The sequence below is a fragment of the Peromyscus eremicus genome, chromosome 2 (genome assembly GCF_949786415.1).
Source record: "Peromyscus eremicus chromosome 2, PerEre_H2_v1, whole genome shotgun sequence".
NCBI classification, from domain to species: domain Eukaryota; kingdom Metazoa; phylum Chordata; class Mammalia; order Rodentia; family Cricetidae; genus Peromyscus; species Peromyscus eremicus.
This window is the reverse complement of record NC_081417.1, coordinates 151335046-151354473: the sequence shown is the minus strand read 5'-3', so window position 1 is coordinate 151354473 and position 19428 is coordinate 151335046. Positions and strand designations below refer to the sequence as shown.

Sequence of the window (19428 nt, the reverse complement as noted above, 5' to 3'; positions counted from 1 at the left end):
ACAGGCTTCTCTGGTCCCCAGTTGGTGGCCTTGTTTGGAAAGGTTTAGGAGGTATGGCCTTGCTGAGGGAAGTATGTCACTTGGGATGGCTTTTGAGAGTTTAAAGGTTGGAGCCGATTCCAGTTAGCTCTCGCTGCTTCAAGTTTGTGGTTCAAGATGTGAGCTCTCAATAACCTGCTCCAGTCACCAGGTCTGCTGTTTGCTCTCATGCTTCCCGGCCATGATGGACTCTGGAACCTAAACCCAAATTTAAACTCTTTCTTCTAAAATTTACCCTGGAGTTTTATCACAGCATCAGAAAATGACTAATACACTAACTGTGGGCACACTGCAACCACCTGCCTGGAGCTCCTGTCCCCATGCCTACCCTGCCATGGTGGGATGCACCCTCAAACTGGGAGCCTAAATAAACTCTCCCAAAAGTTGCTTTGGGTGAGTATTTCACCATAGTGATGAGAAAGTAACTGATCATGGGAAGTGGTTTTAAAAGTGCTGAGCCAGGTGATTTGAGGGTTTAAAACAAGTATTTTATTTTAAAACATTCAGCAAAGAAATAAAAGATATAAAGAACGAAATGGAAATTATAAAGACTTTTTTTTTGTTTTAGGTGTGTGTGCGTGCGCGTGCATGCGCACACGCGCACGTGTGTGTATGTGTGTGTGTGTGTGTGTGTGTTTGCATACACGCATGCACATGCACGTGAGTGTAGGTGTTCCTGAAGACCAAAAGAGAACATCAGACTCCATGGAACTGGAATTACAGGTGGTTGTGAGCTACTTAACAAGGGTGCTGGGAACGAAACTGAGATCCTGTACAAAAGCTGTATGTACTCTTAAATGCTCAGATAACTTCCAGCTCCCAAATAAAAATCCTAGAGTCCCTTCCCCAAAGAAATACAGTGTATGAGCTCATGGAGATGGAAAGCAACAGAACAGAGATGCCAAGGAGAGATAAGTGAACCTGAAGACATCAGGAAAAGTGATGCTAAGAACAGGGGAGGCGAGATGGGGACACAGATAGGGTGGGGGCGGGACAGTGATGCTAACATAACAAATAAGTAAATGGAGACAGGCCAGGATATATGTTTTGGAGAAACAAATAAAGGTCAAGAATTGGAGAACAGCAGGGATGAGATACCATATGCAATGATGTCAGCAGAAAGACCTCCCTAAAGAGAAGGTGCATGGGCAGAGAAAAACTGAGGCATTGGGCCATGTGTGGAAGACCACATTACCCTGGGAGGTGGAGGTGTCATGGACAAAGACCCTGAGGTGGGGGCATGCTCAATGGGCTCAGAAATCATCAGGGCTTCTTGTGAGCAGGGGGCACAGAACAAGTTGAGGGTCAGGGAGGTAAAGTTGGAGTGGTAGGCAGGTGCAGAGCTGGTGCTAGGGGACCAATTAGGAGGGTGCTACAGTAGAGCCACTGAGGTCCAGGGAGGGAGTAGTGGTACTAGGTCCAGGGAGTGGGTGGTGGTACCAGGTCCAGGGAGGGAGTGGTAGTACCAGGTCCAGGGAGGAGGTAGTGGTACCAGGTCCAGGGAGGAGGTAGTGGTACCAGGTCCAGGGAGGAGGTAGTGGTACCAGGTCCAGGGAGGGGGTAGTGGTACCAGGTCTAGGGAGGAGGTAGTGGTACCAAGTCCAGGGAGGGGGTGGTGGTACCAGGTCCAGGGAGGGAGTGGTGGTACCAGGTCCAGGGAGGGGGTGGTGGTACCAGGTCCAGGGAGGGGGTGGTGGTACCAGGTCCAGGGAGGTGGTGATGGAGGCATGAGGTTGTTGGACTCTGGATGTAGTATATAGAGCATCCAGGCCTTGTTGTCTCCTCAAAAAAGAAGGGGTATACTGGGAAGAAATGGGTGCTGGAGAAACAGAGGAAGTACCCCATTGCTTGGGACCTTGTCCTTTGAGGGTGTAGAAGGCATCCAAGCCATGTATGTGCCAGGCTATGCTGTGTCTTCTGTTGCCAGGGGTAGTTACAGAGGATGACTGCCTCTCTCTGGGCAAAGGCTCCTGGCATGGGCATGAGAGAGAGTGTGAAGCCAGGAGCTCAGTAGCAAGAGCTACCTGGAGAAGTTGGGCCATGGCCAAGATCAAGGTTGCTGGAAGCTACAGGGAGCCTACAAGGTTGCTGCGAGCTATGCAAGAAACCAAGGTAGCTCCGCCTGTCACTCTACGTCTGCTAGCCTATAGTCAGGCAGCCACCACTGCTCCCTGACCCCAGCCTGTCACACTGAAAGCTCTTCCTGGGATGCTGTAGGTGGGTCGCACTGCCTGTCCCCTAGCTTCTGCTCTGCCCCGCGCTTCCTGCTGACCCAACAGCCAGGTTGTGTAGCATCCTGAAGAGGCTGCCAGGCAAGCACTCACCATCCAGGACTGGTTTTCCCCTTGGAAAGGAGTCCTTAGCCTGAAGCCCTGAGAAGCCCCTGGGTGCTCAGATGGTACAGACCTGGTCCAGAAGGCAACAATCAGAGGCAGGTTGGAAGACGCTTGAGGGCACCAGAAGTCCTGACTTACAGGGCAAGGTGCTTCTGGTGGGGCCTCTGGGACCCTTGTCCTCACTGACTATGGAACCGTCAAGGGGAAAGACAATTCATTTCGTCATTGCGGGACCTCTAAGTATGAGTGATGGCAGACAGAAACCATGGTGGGGGTGGTTGTCTGTGCTTTACAGTGAAGCACCACCCCTAGTGAAGCAGCAGGTAACTGCTAGATACCTGCCCCCACCAGGGTGTGGCCCGAGACGGGACCCCCCTTAAGACCTGGGAGGGGTACTGCTCAGGCCACGCCCTCTGGGTGGGGCAGGTACCTAGCACTTACCTGCTGCTTCCCTGGGGGCGGTACTTCAATGTAAGGCACAGACAACCACCCCTACAAACAGTCCATGGCCAGGTTGTGTCGTCATTTAAGACAGGGCATCCTGTAGCCCAGGCTGGCCTTGAACTCACTAAGTACTGAAGATGACCTTGAATCCACCTCCTCAGTGCCGGGATAGTGAGCATGGGCCACCACGCCTGACTAGAAAGTGAGCCTGTAGTAATCTACCCAGGACCACTCATGGACCAGGTGAGGCTGTGGCTGGGACAACCAGCTCAACAGTTTGCAAAGGCTCTTCAGGTTTCTCATGCAAAACCCCTTATCCTTGGTCCTGCACCAACCAGGACAGACATGGATCGAACTAAAGCTGGCCATGCTTCTCTGGACTCCCTTGCCGACTTGTCCCATGGAGAGTCAGGCTTAAGCCAAGTCTGGTCACAGACTTGTCACTTGAGCTTGGCACTCTGAGAGAGTGACTCCACAATGCTTCTAGACTTCCAAAGAGACTTCAGCCATCACCTTCTGAAGTTGAGGGTGTGGCCTAAATAGTCCTGCAATTTGTTAAACGTATCTTTTTGTTTTTGTTTTCGTTTTTTCAAGACAGGGTTTCTCTGCATAGTCCTGGTTGTCTCAGAACTCGCTCTGTAGACCAGGCTGGCCTGGAACTCACAGAGATCCACCTGCCTCTTGTCTCTCAAGTGCTGGGATTAAAAGTGTGCACCACCACCCGGCACTGAATGTGTCTTCATCTGATCTGCCTGTATCACTGTCAGGGGAGAGCAATGGCTGTGTCCAGTAGAGAACTACTTAGTTCAGATGGAGCCTTTTCTGCTCCCAGTCCACCTGATGCTGATGCTGATGCTCAGCGGGGCTCGGGCATCGGAGCTGATTGGCAGTAAATGTAATGCTTGCCATCACAGATTCCATCTACCACTGGTGTCTGAGTAATTGGTGGATACACTTGTCAGACAAGTGATGTGCGTTGTGTGTAGGAAAGAAGGTGGCCACGTGCTTCGGCCAGGCCTCTGCATCCAGACCAGTCTAGGCTGAGCTGGCATCTGTGGAGGAATTCTGCAGAGCAGAGAGGCCCTAAAAATCCCTTGTTTCATGGATGAGGAAACTCGGAGCCAGCCGGCACATGCCCGAAGTCCCCAAGGCTGGGTCAGCAGCAAGGCTAGGACCAGATACAGCTCCCTTCTCTCTGTCCTCAATGCCCTGGGCTGGTGGATGAGCCTGTGTCCCCACCCCACCTGCTCAGCTGCCTCTGCCCCACCCCATCCAGCCCAGGTCAGGGTGGGGGTTCCACAAGGCGGCTTGATGCTGATCCCAGGTCATGAATGACTATCTGATCCTCACTGTATCATCTTCTTTTACACTGTTGTCCAGATGTTGGCCTCTGTCTTTCCTTCCTGGGACTGACCTAGAGGGAGAAGAGGCCAGTAGCCACAAGGGTTCATGTCACCTCCCACGTGGGCAGTAACTGGGGAGAGTGAGGCCCACGCTGTCTTTGCTTGTTTGAACTCAGTGGATCCTTGTCTGTATCCCACGGAAGGAAACAGTCCCACAGAGGTCCTATCTCCTGCCAGGTCACTGTGGAGTGGTAGGAAATGATGCTTGGCCTGGCCCTGCACTAGCTGTGTGCCTGGCCTGAAAGCCAGCTTCTAATGATGACCCACTAGCCGCCGTAGAAGCTGCAAACTAGAGGTAGGCAGATCCTGAGTCTTGGTGGACCTTGTTAAGTCACATGACTCTGTTCTGGGTAGTGGCAAAAGGTGAGAGGGAGAGATTGGCTTCAGAAAGTCAGTTAGACCCAGGTTTGAATCCCACCCTGCCCACTGCCATCCACATATCATGGGACAAAGTGCTTCATAGTTATGAAGAGCAGAGCCCGTGTTGACAGAGGCACGCGTAGCTAAAAAAAAAAAAAAAAAAAAAAAAAAAACACAAAAAAAAAAAAAAAGCTGGAAAATCAGCCCTCATCATCATCCTGTTTTAGTGCTCTGGGGAATAACCAGAAAGAGAGACAGATGGGCAGACAGTCACACTCTAGCGTGATTTTTTTTATGGCTTCCTCCGAATGTATACATTGCTGCCCCCCAGCTAATAAAAACAGGGGGAACCAACATGCTGGGCAAATGAGAAAGAGTTCTACACAGGGGGTCCACCATCCTTAGTGTGGAGTCCAGCACCCTCAGCACCCAGGGTGCCTGGACCTGGGGGCGGGGCCGGCAGCCAGGAGCACTCCTGGGAGAAGGAAGCACTGATGGGCCACTGGCTCTCAGCGGAGCACGTCAGGAGAGAGTCCCTTACCTTCTGCCTCTCACTTGCCACAGCCCCTTCTACTCTACCCGAGTCCCACCTGAAGCCCTGCCAGAGATTGCTCCAGTGGGTGAGGTGCTGGGAAGGAACTCCTACCGTGGCCCAGGCCTGGAGTCCACCACCTACCCCAGAAGGCCTCTGTGGCACTTGTGTTCTGTCTCACAGGCTCCTGCCTATGTAGCTACTTGGCTCACATATTCCATTATTTCAGGCTTCTCAAGAGAAGCTGGCCGGGAAGTCCTGTTTTGAAAGCCTGTCCCCTGTTCCTCTCCATGGCTTTGCCCTGATAGATCCTTCCTCCTCACACATATCACCTTCTGATGTATTTCCATTGATAATCAATGATGGCTTTGTCTTCTACAATATCAGCTCCATGATGGAGGGAGACTCTACTGTCACCAGGACAGCCTGTGTTAATTTCTTGTCCTGCTGCTGTGTGTGACAAAATACCCCATCAAAGGAGCTTAAGGATTTTTACTTATTTCAGCTCCCTGGTCAAGGCACAGCCCGTCAGAGTGGGGAAGTCGAGGCAGCAGGGGCTTGTAGCAGCTGGCCACACTGAGCAATGAGTGCTTACATGCTAGTGCTTAGCTAGATTTTTCTACTCTTCGGCAGCCCAGGATTCCCTGCCTGGGGAATGGTGCCACCTATAGTGGATCAGTCTTCCAACCTCAATTAACATAATTAAGAAAAACCTCACAGACATGCCCAGCTTCTGTCGAGTTAACCATTAGTTCCAACTGTCACAAACCCCATGGCCATCCCATCAAGGAGAGACAGGTGTCATTTCTTTGGCCAATCACTTCTCAGAAGCAGTTGGCTGCAGAAATGGGCTTGCCTGAAGTGGGAGTCAGAAGTTCCGTCTCTACAGACTCCCAGTCATCCGTGAGAACCACATGTCAGTGCGTGCATCTAATACAGCATGTCCACTATTGCAGCCCCACCTCACGCCTGTGCAGGAGGCTGGTCTCTGTCATACCCGGGAATCCCTAGGGCTTCTGACATCACCTGCTGATAGTGCTCACACTTCAACCCCATCTCCAGATCTGAAACCTTGCTCATTCCATCCCCGCCCCCAACTCTTTCCTGCCTCCGCAGCAGTGATCCTCCATTGCCCTGGCCAACTCCCCCTGCTCCATCAACTCATCATGCAAGAGCACAGGCCTTTCCTCCTCCCACCTCTGGTTGTGAGCCCATCACCTACCTCAGCTTCCTTCTACACTTCAAAAATGGGAAATCTGAGAAAAAGGGCTGGGTGACCAATCTCACCATGTCTAGTGGGATTGGTAACTGGACTGCTTGTGATTCCCTCCGCCGCACCCCTACTCCCTGGAATTCCAGAACAAAGACTTCAGGCTGCAGGCTCACATGAGCTTGCTTGCACTTTCTTTCACCTCTGCTGTCCCTGGAGAGGCTGTGACATGACGAGGTGGGATGTGCCATGGAGTGGAGGGGACCTGGATGTGAATCTCAGTTACACTATGTGATCCTTTCAGTTAATATATGTGCTGACCAGTTTTATGTCAACACAAGCTAGAGTCATCTGAAAGAAGGAAATCTTGATTGAGAAAATGTCTCCATAAGATCCGCTGTAGGGCATTTTCTTAGTGACTGACGGGGGAGGGCCAAGCCCATTGTGGATGGTGCCATCCCTGGGCTAGTGGTCCTGGGTTCTATAAGAAAGCAGGCTGAGCAAGCCGTGAGGAATGAGCCAGTAGTCAGCTCCCCTCCATGACCTCTGCATCAGCTCCTGCCTCCAGGTTCCTGCCCTGCTTAAGTTCCTGTCCTGACTTCCTCCAATGATGGACTATTATCTGGAAGTGTAAGCCAAATAAAGCCTTTCCTCCCCAACTTGCTTTTGGTCATGGTGTTCCATCACAGCAACAGAAACCCTGACTAGGACTGAAGGGCTCTCTACCAACAGGCCTGAGAGTGGCAAATATGGTGCCACCTGGTTTTGCCTGTTCCCCTTCCCTCTCCCTAATGTAATGTTAGATTACATTCCCAAAGCTAGCCTTAAGGTCTGCTCTCTTATTTGGCCACTGACTCATTCCTGAGACTGATCACCAAGGACCAACTATCACAACACTAAGATCCAGCAATCAAATTCAGTTATTTGACTACACTGGGTAACCTGCCAATCACGACTTGCCAACTCATCCTAACACAGACTCCACTCCTCTTTTTTTTTTTTTCTTAAAAACTCACTGCTGCAAAAACCCCTGCTCTCTGCCTTTGACCTCTCCAGACACGGCCCACACCCTTGCTTATCCCTCCAGGCTAATGAATCTCCTTTGTGCTGAGAACTTGGTGTCTGGGTGTGTTCTGTACTGACTCCGAGGGGCTGGCCGAGCCCTACATGGACAACACACCCCTCTGTTCTCCTGTAAGGTGTTGGAGGGGACAGCTCTTCTTGAGAATTGCTGTGCTGGGTGCATGTGACACATTTAGCCAGTGTCTGGTACACACTGTATTTACCATGTCCTACAGGTTAGGCTTGCCCGGGAGCACTCCAGTTCCTTGTAGTCCTTTCGACTGAAGGAGGCCTCCTTGTTGGGCGCAGGTTAGGACCTGGATTACACAAACTGCGCCCGGCTTCCCTGTTCCCTCTCATAGCCACACACAGCCCATATGATCCTGGGTGGCACTCACGTGGTGACATCTCTTTTCCTCCTCTGTATATTTCAGAGGATATGGCCCCTAATGCCGCCCTGTTTCTCAGATTCTGGCCCAGGTCTTGCTCAGGACACTTGGGAACAACTGTGTTGTAAACCAGCCCGAAGATTGGCCTTGCAGTGGTATGGCAGCCACTTCCTTAGACCCCATGGCCTCAGGGCTCTCCAGGAACCTGACTTCAGCTGACATTACAGAGGGTCCCAGAGTGAGCCCCTGCCTTCAGCCCCTGCTCAGGAGCTGTACCCATGCAGGTCCAATTCGATTCCTACTCCCACATTGATCTCTGACGGCCGCTCTTGTTTTTGCCTCTCGGAGTGTCGGACCCATTAAGCTACACGCAGGGGTCAGGCCCCTGGGACTTGATCCGCTCAGGTTCCCTGCACAATTGAAATCCCAGCCCATCCTGGCTGCTTTTCTCATTAAGGCGATTGGACTGGATTGATCTAATCAATCAATATGCAGACATCAGCCGTGGGAAGTCCATCAAATGAGCCTGAGTGGTCAGGCCCAGAATGAAGTCCCCACCAGGCTGAAGTTGGAGGTGGGGAGGCAGAGGAATGGGCCAGAGGTCTTGCGGAGGTCTGCATGGTGGTGTGGAGGCAACAGTAGCCCCAAGGCATGACGACTGGACTGAAGTGTTTGTAGATTCCAAAACTCCTCCCCAACTGGTCAGCCTGTTGTGGGCTCCCCCATGACCAAGCATGCCCTCCCTTAGGTGTCTAGACCTGTGGGGATGCAATTGCTGGGTGTAAAAGAAGCCAGTGGTGGCCTCTCAGGGTCTTTTCCTGGGAGTTAAGTGGCTCTGAAGCTGGAATGGGGGTTGGGTGGGCCAGGTCCCACTGTGCCTCAGGGACCCTGTGTGGGGTCAGAGAAGGGGCCTCCCAGGCAAAGTGGTTTGGAGACACCAGGGTAAGTGTGTTCCTCTTCTGCGGGCCCTAGAAGCTTATTGTTGTGTTATCTTATGTAGGCTCATGTTTGACACTTGATCCCCAGTGGGTGGCGCTGTTAGGGGGTGTTCGCTGAACCTTTAGGAGATAGGGCCTGACTGGAGGACGTGGGCGGCTGGAGGACGCAGAAGGGAAATCCTTCAAGGTTACAGCCCCGCCCCCCTTTCAGCTGGAGTCCTCTGCTTCTTGGCCAATGTCGTGGAACAAGCCACAGCTGTAAACTGCCACCTCAGTGGACTCCAGCTTCAGCCCTCCCCCACCCCACTCCAGTCCCTGCCCCCCAGAGCCCCTGTTCCCCCGCCCCACCACCAGCTCCCTGCCCTGACCCCAGCAGGGACTGCATGTAGTGGGTAGCTACACCCTCTCAGTCCAGGAGCCACAATGAACCTCTCCTCCCCGGTGTGGCCTCTGCAGGTGTTTGGTTACTGGAACTAGAGCCTCAGCCAGTCATCAACCAGGCGCGGCACCCTCCGAAGGGTGGGGAGGTAGTGTTGAATCCAGCCTTTTCCTTTGCTCTCAGAAGGCCTTAAATGTTTACTTCTTATTTGTCTAAACAAAGGATTCCAGAATGAAATTAAACCTTCCACAAGGTGGAGGGGTTGGGATGTTGCAGGTCCAGCACCTGATTACAGTTTCCCTGGGGGTGTCTATCCCCCAGGGATCCCCTTTCCTTTCCCACTTCCGGTGTCTGACCTAATATCAGGTGACACCTTGGGGAAATGCGTTAACTCAGCAGACCGTGAGCTACCCCCAACCAAAGTTAAGACAACTGCCAGAGAGCATCCCCCGGACCCGCTCTCCCCCTTGCCGTAAAACCCTCTGATGTCTCCACCAGTGAATCTGAAAAGTCCCCTGATTCATGACTGATCTCCGTTCTATTACTATAAAAACCTCTTGAAACTGCTTCTGTGTCGGGACACGGAATTTAGGGTAACCTAAATCTCAGTTCACAGGCCACGGTCACCCATATTCAGCTTCACGTAAATTATCTCTTATCCTGTTTGATGTGAGAGTTGTGGGTTTTGTGTCAACCTGTGTGTGTATGCGTGTGCGTGTGCGTGTGTGTGTGTGTGTGTGTGTGTGTGTGTGTGTGTACACACGTGTACCCTATGCTGTGTATGCAAGTCAGAGAATAGCTTTCGGGAGTCTGTTCTCTCTTTCAATTGTGGGTTCTGGGGATTGAACTCGAGTTGTGAAGCTTGCACAATGAGCGCTTTTCCCACCGAACCATCTCGCTGGCCCTCTGTGGGTCTTGTATATAGAAGGCTGACCTGTGGGAGAAATTCTTCAGTAAGGGGGACCCATGGGAGCCAAGGAGGTGACAGAAAAAACACGCCAGTGAGAGGGAGAGAGCGTGTGATCGACTCTGTCACCCTTCCTGTTGGCTAAAGAGTGAACGGTGACGGTGACGTGACCTCCACACGGGAGGCCCAGCCCTTCCGTCAGCGTCCGCCCTCATTTTCCTGTTTCGGATAGCAGTCACTGTCCTAACCCGGTATTGTTAGGTTCCTGGGGTCTTACTCAAAGAATTGAAGAATTGCATGTCAATAGCAAAATAGGTAGGGATTTTATTCAGAAGTACCATGAAGGTGCAGACCAGAAGAGCAGGGCTCTGAGTGAGTCACTCCAGAGGAAGGAGGCCGTCCCCTTCTCCTTTTGAGGGTCCAGGAAAAAGAGGGATCTGTTGAGGTGGGGTGAGGGTGGTTTTCTGTTTGGATTTACAGGCTTGGACTATGGAAGCCTTCATTCGTATGAATATCCTTTCCTATAATGCATATGATTTTAATCATATGCATGGCCAATCATGCATAGGCATAAGATGGTACATAGGGTATTCCCTTCAAAGTTCACCCCAGCATAGGCCGCCTTTCCCGCAAGCATCTAAAATCAGTTCAGGCTGGATGGGCTGGATGTGTTTGGTCACTGAAAGGGAGTTGCTAAGGGTTGCCAGAAGGGAGTGGTCTGCCTACTGCACCATTTGGAGTTTGGTGGTGTAGCTCAGTGTAAGCGGGGGTCCTGGGTTGCTAAACTACCCATTATGCTTGTCTGTCTCATCCCCTCTCTCCTTCCCTCCACAGGCTACCTGACAGTCAACATTGAGCCCCTTCCTCCTGTGGTGGCTGGGGATGCAGTGACCCTGAAGTGTAACTTCAAGACAGACGGTCGCATGCGCGAGATCGTGTGGTACCGGGTAAGTGGCCACCCCACATGGCTGTCTCTGTGTACTAGGGCTATGACAAAATCCACAGAGAAGGATGCATCCTCAGTTCCTGCCATCCCTAAGCTGCCCTTTGGTCTCTTTCTTTTCTTGGTCTCCTCTGTGCTTCTGATAACCCCGGGAATCCATCAGTGCCCCAGTAGAAGTTGCTGAGAAGTGTACAAGCCCCGGGGGCGGTGTGCAGCTGGGAACAATACTGATGTGGTCCTAAGAGGGATGCTTTGGCTATGTTTTTGGCATGGGAGAGAGGACAGGAAGGCTTCCTGTCTTTAGAACTGCCTTTCAGCAGAGTGTGCTGATGCACAGCTCAGCACACAGGAGGCTGAAGAGCGAGGTTTGCCGGTTTCAGGGCAAGCCTGAGCTACATAGTAAGAGTCTGTCTTAAACAACCAAAAAGCATGGTGCATTTCAGAGATTTTCTGCCACTTCAGCTTACTGCAGGAGACCCAGCCTGGCGCCTGGCGCCAGCTGTCTAGGCCTGAGGAGGGAAGTGGCTCGGGATGCACAGGTGCCACCTGGGTGCCAGTGATGACAGTGGTAAGAACAGATTTGGATCTTGGGCACAAGAGGTCATTCTAGCCACGGAGGGAATGAATCTCTGTGGGTCTGAATGGGTTATCCCAGGCTAGTATCTCTTTAAGGAGCAGGGCCTGGGTTCCCGAGAAGGGTCAGCAGGCTTGGAGGCTGGTCTGTGAGAACATGCCCAGGGATGCCACAGACGATTCCTCTCCTGGGATCTAAGCCAGGGCCAGGCATCATTTCTAGGTAAAGGCCAAGACTGTAAACGCATTCCTTTCTGCCGACCAGAGAGCGTGAGTCACAGTTCCTCCACGCTGTTTGGGGACAATGTGTGAGTGAGAGGGCACACCACGTTCCCCAAACATGTTGTGCATGGAAACCAGCAAGTTGAATTTTGTATAATTTTCCTGTGTCACAAAAATCCCTTCTCCCCTTATTTCTAACAGTTGAGAAAAGTAAAAACCATGCTTTACTCGGGGGCCGTGTGGAAATACAATGTGCGTAGAGTGGACTCCTGCCTTGTGGTTAAAGATACCTGAGAGAAAGCATTCTGGAGGGGTGGGTGTGGGTTTCAGTGGCTAGAGTGCTTGCCTAGCGTGTATGGAGCCCTGGGTTTGCGCCCCAATGTTGTATAAAACCTGGTGCAATGCACACTTGTAATCCCAGCACTTTGAGGTGGGTGCAGGACCAGATGTTCAGGGGCATCCTTGGCTACCCTGCCTGGCATTCACTCACAGAGCCTAGAAACTTGGGGTAAAGGGTGAGAGGAAAAAGAAGCCCTGAGTACCTCAGTGCTCCTCCATTCAGGCCTCTCTCCACCACCTCCTTCCTCGCCGTCCATCTTGAATTTCTGATCTTTGGTTTTCCGTTTGCTGATGAGTGTTGTTTTGTTGGCTCTGCCCACATTCCTTTGAACCCAAGCCTGTCCTCCATCTCAGCGTCATAACCCTTTCTGCCTGGAACCAGCTCTGGTGCCTTTCACGCATGCCCTGCAAGTGTGAACTGCACACTTGGACCCACAGTCTCATTCCTAGGAGAGGGAGACCAACTGGGCCAGACAAAGTCAGGGCTGGCAAGAGCCTAGCCATGGACCGTATCATCATCTGTGGAGTCACAGGCTATGGGGGCTGCTTGGCTGTCACAGGCTGTAAACATGGAGGGAGCGAGAGAGTTTAACCCCAGCTACTGGCTGGCACTGAGGACACAGCCCATCCTTCCTCATCCCGGGCTGGAATCCCAGTGGGGAGAGAAGAAAGGTGCTATGGACTGGTGGAAACGATCCCTGAGGTGGAAGGTGGGGTAGAGTTGGAGCTGGGAAGAGTCCAGGGGCCCCATAGCCTTCTATGCCCCCCACCTCCACCCCGGCAGTCAATGCCAGAGGAGATGACAGTCCTCCTGAAGAGACAGCTTCCAGAGGAGGGACACCAGCAGGCCAGGCTGTGCCCGTGCACGGAGGTATCCCTGTGGCTCCCTCAGCTGGAGGCACAGTCCATCGTGAGCCTCCAGGCTGGATGGAGGCTTCCGCTTTCCTTCTGCCCAGCCCAATCTACCTGCTACATTGACTGTTTGAAGAATTGGTCATGTCTCTGATGGGTGTCAGGCCCTCTGTCTGGGGCTACGGTAGGCTGTACTAATTTATTTTATTTCAGTTCCCATCCTTTGACTGAAGGCCTCTGGCGTGGGGGGTATGCAGATGTATGCAAATCACATGCAAATTGTCCACTGGAGCCAAATGCCGGGCCCTTTTAATTCTGGAGCTGGACAGGGTGGTGGCTCGGCTGGCTGGCCGCTCTCCTGGGGACCAGAGGAGCCCATCTCTGTCCGTGATGGAGGCTGGGGCAGAAGGAAATTCCAGGAAAGATGCTCGGTGCTGCCAGCTTTTTCCCCTTGGACTGCTGCCCTTCTGGCCTCCCTCTTTTCCCACGGAGCCAGCTGAAGAGAGAGATAAGAACTGACCTAGCCAGGTGGAGGCTCCAGGACCTGGGGCTGGGCAGGGTTTCCAGGGGGTGTGGGAGAGACAGCAAGGAAAGCCCCAGCCTCCTTCTCCAATGAACATCCCCCCTACCCGACCAGCCCTCTTAGCCAGCATCCATCTTGCCTCCCCTCCAGAAGCCTGGCCACAAACAGCAAACTGCCCAGTGCCTTAGGCTTTCAGGCCCCTCCTCCTGCCTCCCCCATCTCCTGAATGAGTTTACAGAGCCTGGCTTAGAAAGAGATGAATAGATTCCACAGGCTCAGCCAGGCCCGGGCCTCCAGTCCCTTCAGAAGGGAAAAGCAGAGGCATTGTGGAGCGCCACCACCGCCCAGCTCGCTCAGTTTGATGGGCACGAAACAGCCCACTGCATGTGGTAAGTCTTGCAGCTCCGCTCTGCTCTAGAAAAGCGTCTGCACAGGAGATAGTCGGAGTTTTCCCAAGGCATAGAAGCTTGAGAGTAGCTCAGTGGTAGAGAACTTGCCTAACACATGCAAGGCTCTGGGTTCAATCCCCAGCACCACACACACACACACACACACACACACACACACACACACGCGCGCGCGCACGCACGCACGCACGCACGCACGCACGCACAGGCACAGGCACACACGCACATGCATGCAAGCAAGCACAGAGAGAGAGAGAGAGAGAGAGAGAGAGAGAGAGAGAGAGAGAGAGAGAGAGACTTTCCAAAGCATAGAGAATAGATTGGTTCTTTGGGGAGAGTGGGGAGCCTATAACACTCTCTGACCTCTGGCTAGACATATGGGGTTGCCTAGAGGGAAGAAAAGTGATGGAGAAGTAGCCTGACATCGGATACCTTGCCTGAGATCTGGCTAATAGGGAAAGAGCTCAGGCCAGTTCGGTGAAGATGCCCAAACTACCAGATAGTCTTAAGAGAGCACAAGCCATCAGAGCATCCCGCACTCCCTCCCCCAGGCCAATCTGCACATCATGACCATGTGGCTGACACTGGTCACACATGGCTGTTCTGAATTAAATTAAAGAGCAAATGCTTTCCCCATTCATTCAGACTAGACATTTCTAGCACTCACCACACAGAGCTAGCTGGTGGCATCAGATTGTAACAGAACAGAAATAGAACATTTCCATCTCTGTGAGGGTCTGTTGGAACCCAGAATGTCTCTGGCATTCAGACCTCCTCTCCACCAGAGACTCTAGAATAGACTGTGCTTGCCTGTCAAGGGATGGTGCTGGCTCTTCACAGAGTCATTTCCTGGCAAACTCATGCCACAATGAATTCCAACAAAGTGAATTGTATTGATCTTGTGACCTATCATCATTACAGCATGTATGTTTGTGGTGAGAGAGGGTAGGAAGAAGGAAACTGTTATCCCTCTTAAAATACATTTGAAAACATAGAGAGGTCAAGGGAACGGTCAGCCCCGGGGCTCTCAGGAATTGCGGTGTCTGTCCAGTGTGACCTAAGGATGCTTTGCATCCTTCTCATCTCCCTGGGACTTTTCCACTATTGTATGGGTTCATCTCCTAGACTGGAGTTCCCCAGGCTCATCTGCAAGCCCTGGCTCATATTTCTTTCCATTTTCTCAGCAACATGCAGTAGCTAATAGTGTAGAGGTTCAATTCCACACATGGCCAATAGGAGCTGGCCATCTCACATCCCATCTACCTTAGGACCCAAGAAAGAACTTGTTCTAGATGAACGTTACACAGTAAATTTCATTTTGTCCTTCCTGTCCACTGGGGTCGTGTTTAGAAATAGGATGAATGCTAACCTGAGTGGATAACATTATCGTGCCATTCCTGGGAGCTGAGTACAGGGTCAAGGGCTTTACCCTTCAATTTCATGTTGTCACTGGCAGGCAAATAATACTGTGAATTCTGCTTTTCAAGTGAGGAAACCAGGGACATTCAAAATATTGAGTCCTATTGCATCCCCCCGGCTCCTCCAGAAAGTTCTAGACACACCCTCCTCTGAGCACCTCAGGTATAAAAGATGTATCTTGTTTCCATGATTCTGGGCAGTTACTGCAAAGTGACCATGGTAATGATTAAATTAAGAAAGGCTGGGCTTCGGAGAAGTGGATCTGTCAGCAAAGGAGTTTGCAATGCAAGTGTGAGGACCTAAGTTCAAATCCCCAGAACCCAGTTAAGCCAGGTGTGGTAGCGTGAGTGTCTGTAATTCCAGAGCTCCTATGGGGAGATGGTAGAAAGAAACCAGGGGATCCCCAGATACTTGAGGGCCAGTTAGTCCAGGAGAAACAAAAGAAATCCACAAAAAGACCCTGTCTCAAACAAGATGAAAAGCCAAGACCAATACTTGAGGTTGACTCTGTACACATGTGCCCACGTTTGTGCTCATGAATGTTCTCTCTCTCTCTCTCTCTCTCTCTCTCTCTCTCTCTCTCTCTCTCTCTCTCTGTCTTTTTTTGTCTCTGTTTCTCTCCATCTGTCTATTTATCTGTTTATCTGTCTGTCTGTCTGTCTGTCTCTCTCTCTCTCTCACACACACACCACACACACACACACACACACACACACACACACACACACACACACACACACATTCACAGACCATCCATGTAGCCTCTACCTTGAGTGCATAGCACACATGTCCACCGAGACTAGTACCTGTCTGTCTGGAGAAGTGCAGGTCTCTGCAGACTCTTGGTAGAATGTAGGCACCGGGTACATTTCTTATTAGGAAATCCTGTCTAAACTCATTTAGTTGGGGGTTGCCTGCCCAGCAGGCAAAGCCAAAGGTCTGTTTATATCATAGAAATCCATTAAGCAACCACAGGGAATCATGGGAATTTAACCTTTCATGGCGGTTTTTATCATCGCATCTTTGTTTTGTCTTCTTCCTGCACTATTTATTCCCAAGATCTGCTCTGAGCACAGGTTGCAAGGCCATGGGAAGAAAGCCACAGAAGGAGATGGAGCGGGGAGGAGAAGGACACGTGGCTATAAATGCTCTGCTTTCTGCGGCCTTTATTTTTAAATAAAGGATTTATTTTTATTTATTTATTTACTGTGTGTCTGTATGCTCATCTGCGTGAGTGTATGTATACCACATATCTGCGGGTGCCCAAGGAGGCCAGAGGGCATCACATGCTTCAGAACTGGCATTATAGGTAGTTGTGAGCTACCGGATGTGTTTGCTAGACATTAAACCCACCCACCCCACCCCTGACAAGAACAGCAAGATCTCTTAACTGCTGAGCCATCTCTCTGTCTCTCCTGCCCCTTTCTGCATCCTGTCATCTCGCCTTCTCACCTGTGGATGCTGACAGCTGGGGGGGGGGGTTGTTTTGAGGTACCAATGGTGTTACCTGGCCATGCACTCTCCTTCACTTCCCTGGGAGATCTGTTGGAAACACTCGGGGAGGCTGCAGACAGAGAGGGAGAGCACTGGGCTTGGAGGCCAGCAAGACAACGGAGACAGAGAAAGGACTGGTAACTGAATGCCTACAGTAAGTTCTGGGGCTTGACCTTGGCAGCGCATGTTTTAGAAACTCCATGTGCTCTTGGGCATAGGTGGGTATTGTTAGTACTAGACTTGCTGTGGAATCTGTTCTGTAAGTGGTAGCCATTGTCCCATCATGTTTCCTGGTGACCTAAGAAGTCCAGATAAGGTAAATTTAGAATAAGGGTGGATGGTGTTTAGGGAGAACCAGCACTCCGGGCTCATTACACACAATCACACGAATACCACCTTTTGTCTCTGGGTGGTGTTGCTGTGAGCTCAAAGGTTCTCATTCCTAGAAGCGGCTGCCCACGGTGAAGCCAATTGGTGGATCTTAGACTCTGCATGCTGGAGTCCAGGGCAGCTATTTCTTTTAACCAGCTCCCCAGCTGACTGTGGTACCCTTGATCCTCCAAATGACCCTACTCTGGTGGTTTGGGAAGAGGGGTCTAATCCGCTTGTGCAATCGACATTCACTCAGTGTGTTACGGCACTAGAGTCAGGATAGTTCTAGGCACTGAGGGTGCACCAGGATGTGGAACCATATCCTCACTCATGCCGCTCCCTGAGAGACGAGTTTAAAAATTCCATCAGCAAGTAGGATTCTAGGCATCAAGAAGTTTGGTGCCTATGATTAAAATCGGCTATGGGGTGGACAGAAATTTGTGGTCAAGAACAGACCCTCAAGGAAACTGAGATCACCAGGGGAGCAAGGAAGCCTCTGTGCCCAGGGAAGGAGGCAGAATGTTGCAATGAAGTGAGGCACACACGCCGAGGGCCTGTACTAGGCTGTCAGAGAACAGGAAACACGCTTGGGTGAAGAAGGCAGGGACCACTCTTGGCCAGCCTGTGCTCCAGGGAGCTGAGTCTCCAGGGGGTTTCTGACCACAAAAAAACATAGAAGTAAAATGAGAACCCAAGAAAGTCTGGTCAATAATTTATTAAGGCATGCAATGGGGATAACATATTCACGAATACAGAATGAGGCGGTGCTGCTGCCTCCTCGTCCACCAGGGAAGGATGGGGAAAGCTCTGTCCCAGCTCACCAAAACATGGCATCAGGAAACCTTCCATGTCCCAGAGAGACAGCACGACCCTCCTCCTCAGTTCTTATCTGATCACGTATCCAGATAAGACCATGCCCTAAGTTAGTCACCCCAATACCATTGGCTGAACAGATCGAATTCCCACAACACTGAAGGCATTTTTTTATGTTTGTATTTGTGAGTGAGTGTGGTGTGTGTGTGTGTGTGTGTGTGTGTGTGTGTGTGTGTGTGTGTCTGTGTGTGTGTGTGTGTGTGTGTGTGTGTGTGTGTGTGTGTGTGTGTGTAAGCACATACATACCATGACTTGTGGGAGTTGGTTCTCTCCTTCCGTCATATGGGTCCTGGGAATTGAACTCAGATCTTCAGGCTTGACAGCAAGAACCTTTACCCATTTAGCCATCTCACCAGCCCAGCATTAAAAATTTTAAGCCAAAACAACCAGCAGCTGGCTTGCTTTATCAATCCCTGCTAGTAAAACATGGAATGGAGCAGTAAGAGAAACAGCAGAGAGGTCTCCTTGGAGGTCACCGAAGTGAGAGGTGACCGGGGCTGGGTGAGGACCACAATGGTGATGGACAAACAAGGTCATCCTGTGCATTATGGGTTATGGGGAACATGGGACCCAGCAGGGTGTGGTCTTGAGGTTGTGACCATCGAAGGGGCTTGACTTTGAACTTCTGATTTACAGTAGGATGGGAGCTTGCTGACATGTGCAATTGGTGATGGACACGGGGCTTCAGGCGGGCTCAGGGCTGTGGGGTTTACGCAGCTGGGCGAGGGTCATGGTTGCTGATCATTGAAACAGGGAGGACAGGGAGAAGGTTGAAGGGACAAATACCAAGGATCGTGTGGGCCACGTTAAACTGAAGTACCTCCAAGACATGATGATGGAATTGTTACCACAGAAGCTGGGTGATAGTGGTGACAAGGCAAACCTGGGGGTGCTGAGGTCCCCAAGGTTCATGTAGTTGATACCTAACCCCTAATGCAACCATGTTGAGAGGTGATGCAATAGTAAGGTCCCTTGTCTCTTTTGCTGCCCTGCTCATCTCTTCCACGCTTGTGGCTTTAGAACCATATTCTGATGAACCCTTATTGTTGAGGAACCAAGCTCGGGGCTTTGGATAAACAATAGTTTGTGTGGCTCATGGTTTTGGAGGCTGGGAAGCCCAAGGCTATGGGTTCACATCTGGGGCTGTTCTTGCTGCCTCATATGGCGACAGGAGCAAGGCCATATGTACATCCAAGAGGGAAAGTGGCAGAATGCACGAGAATGCATGCTTCCCTCAGAAACCCAGTCCTGTGACTGTGAACCTCCTCTCAAGGCAATGGCACTCATTAGTGTATGCCAGCTCAGCCCTAGTGGCCCCCTGTACGTGTGTGCCTCCCGTGCGTGCACCCTACCCCCCGCGCATGCACCCTTCCCCCGTGCGTGCACCCTCTCCCTGTGTGTGCACCCTCCCC

The 19428-nt window shown here is 51.5% G+C and overlaps 1 protein-coding gene across 1 annotated transcript in view; it reads left to right on the top strand.

Moving 5' to 3' along the window:
• The window catches only part of Igsf21 (immunoglobin superfamily member 21), a 224454-nt gene that overhangs the window by 81363 nt on the left and 123663 nt on the right, over nucleotides 1-19428 (top strand). Inside the window, exon 2 of the mRNA XM_059255306.1 lies at nucleotides 10834-10946. Within this exon, the coding sequence (XP_059111289.1) occupies nucleotides 10834-10946 (113 nt within the window). The remainder of the gene's footprint in view (nucleotides 1-10833; nucleotides 10947-19428) is intronic.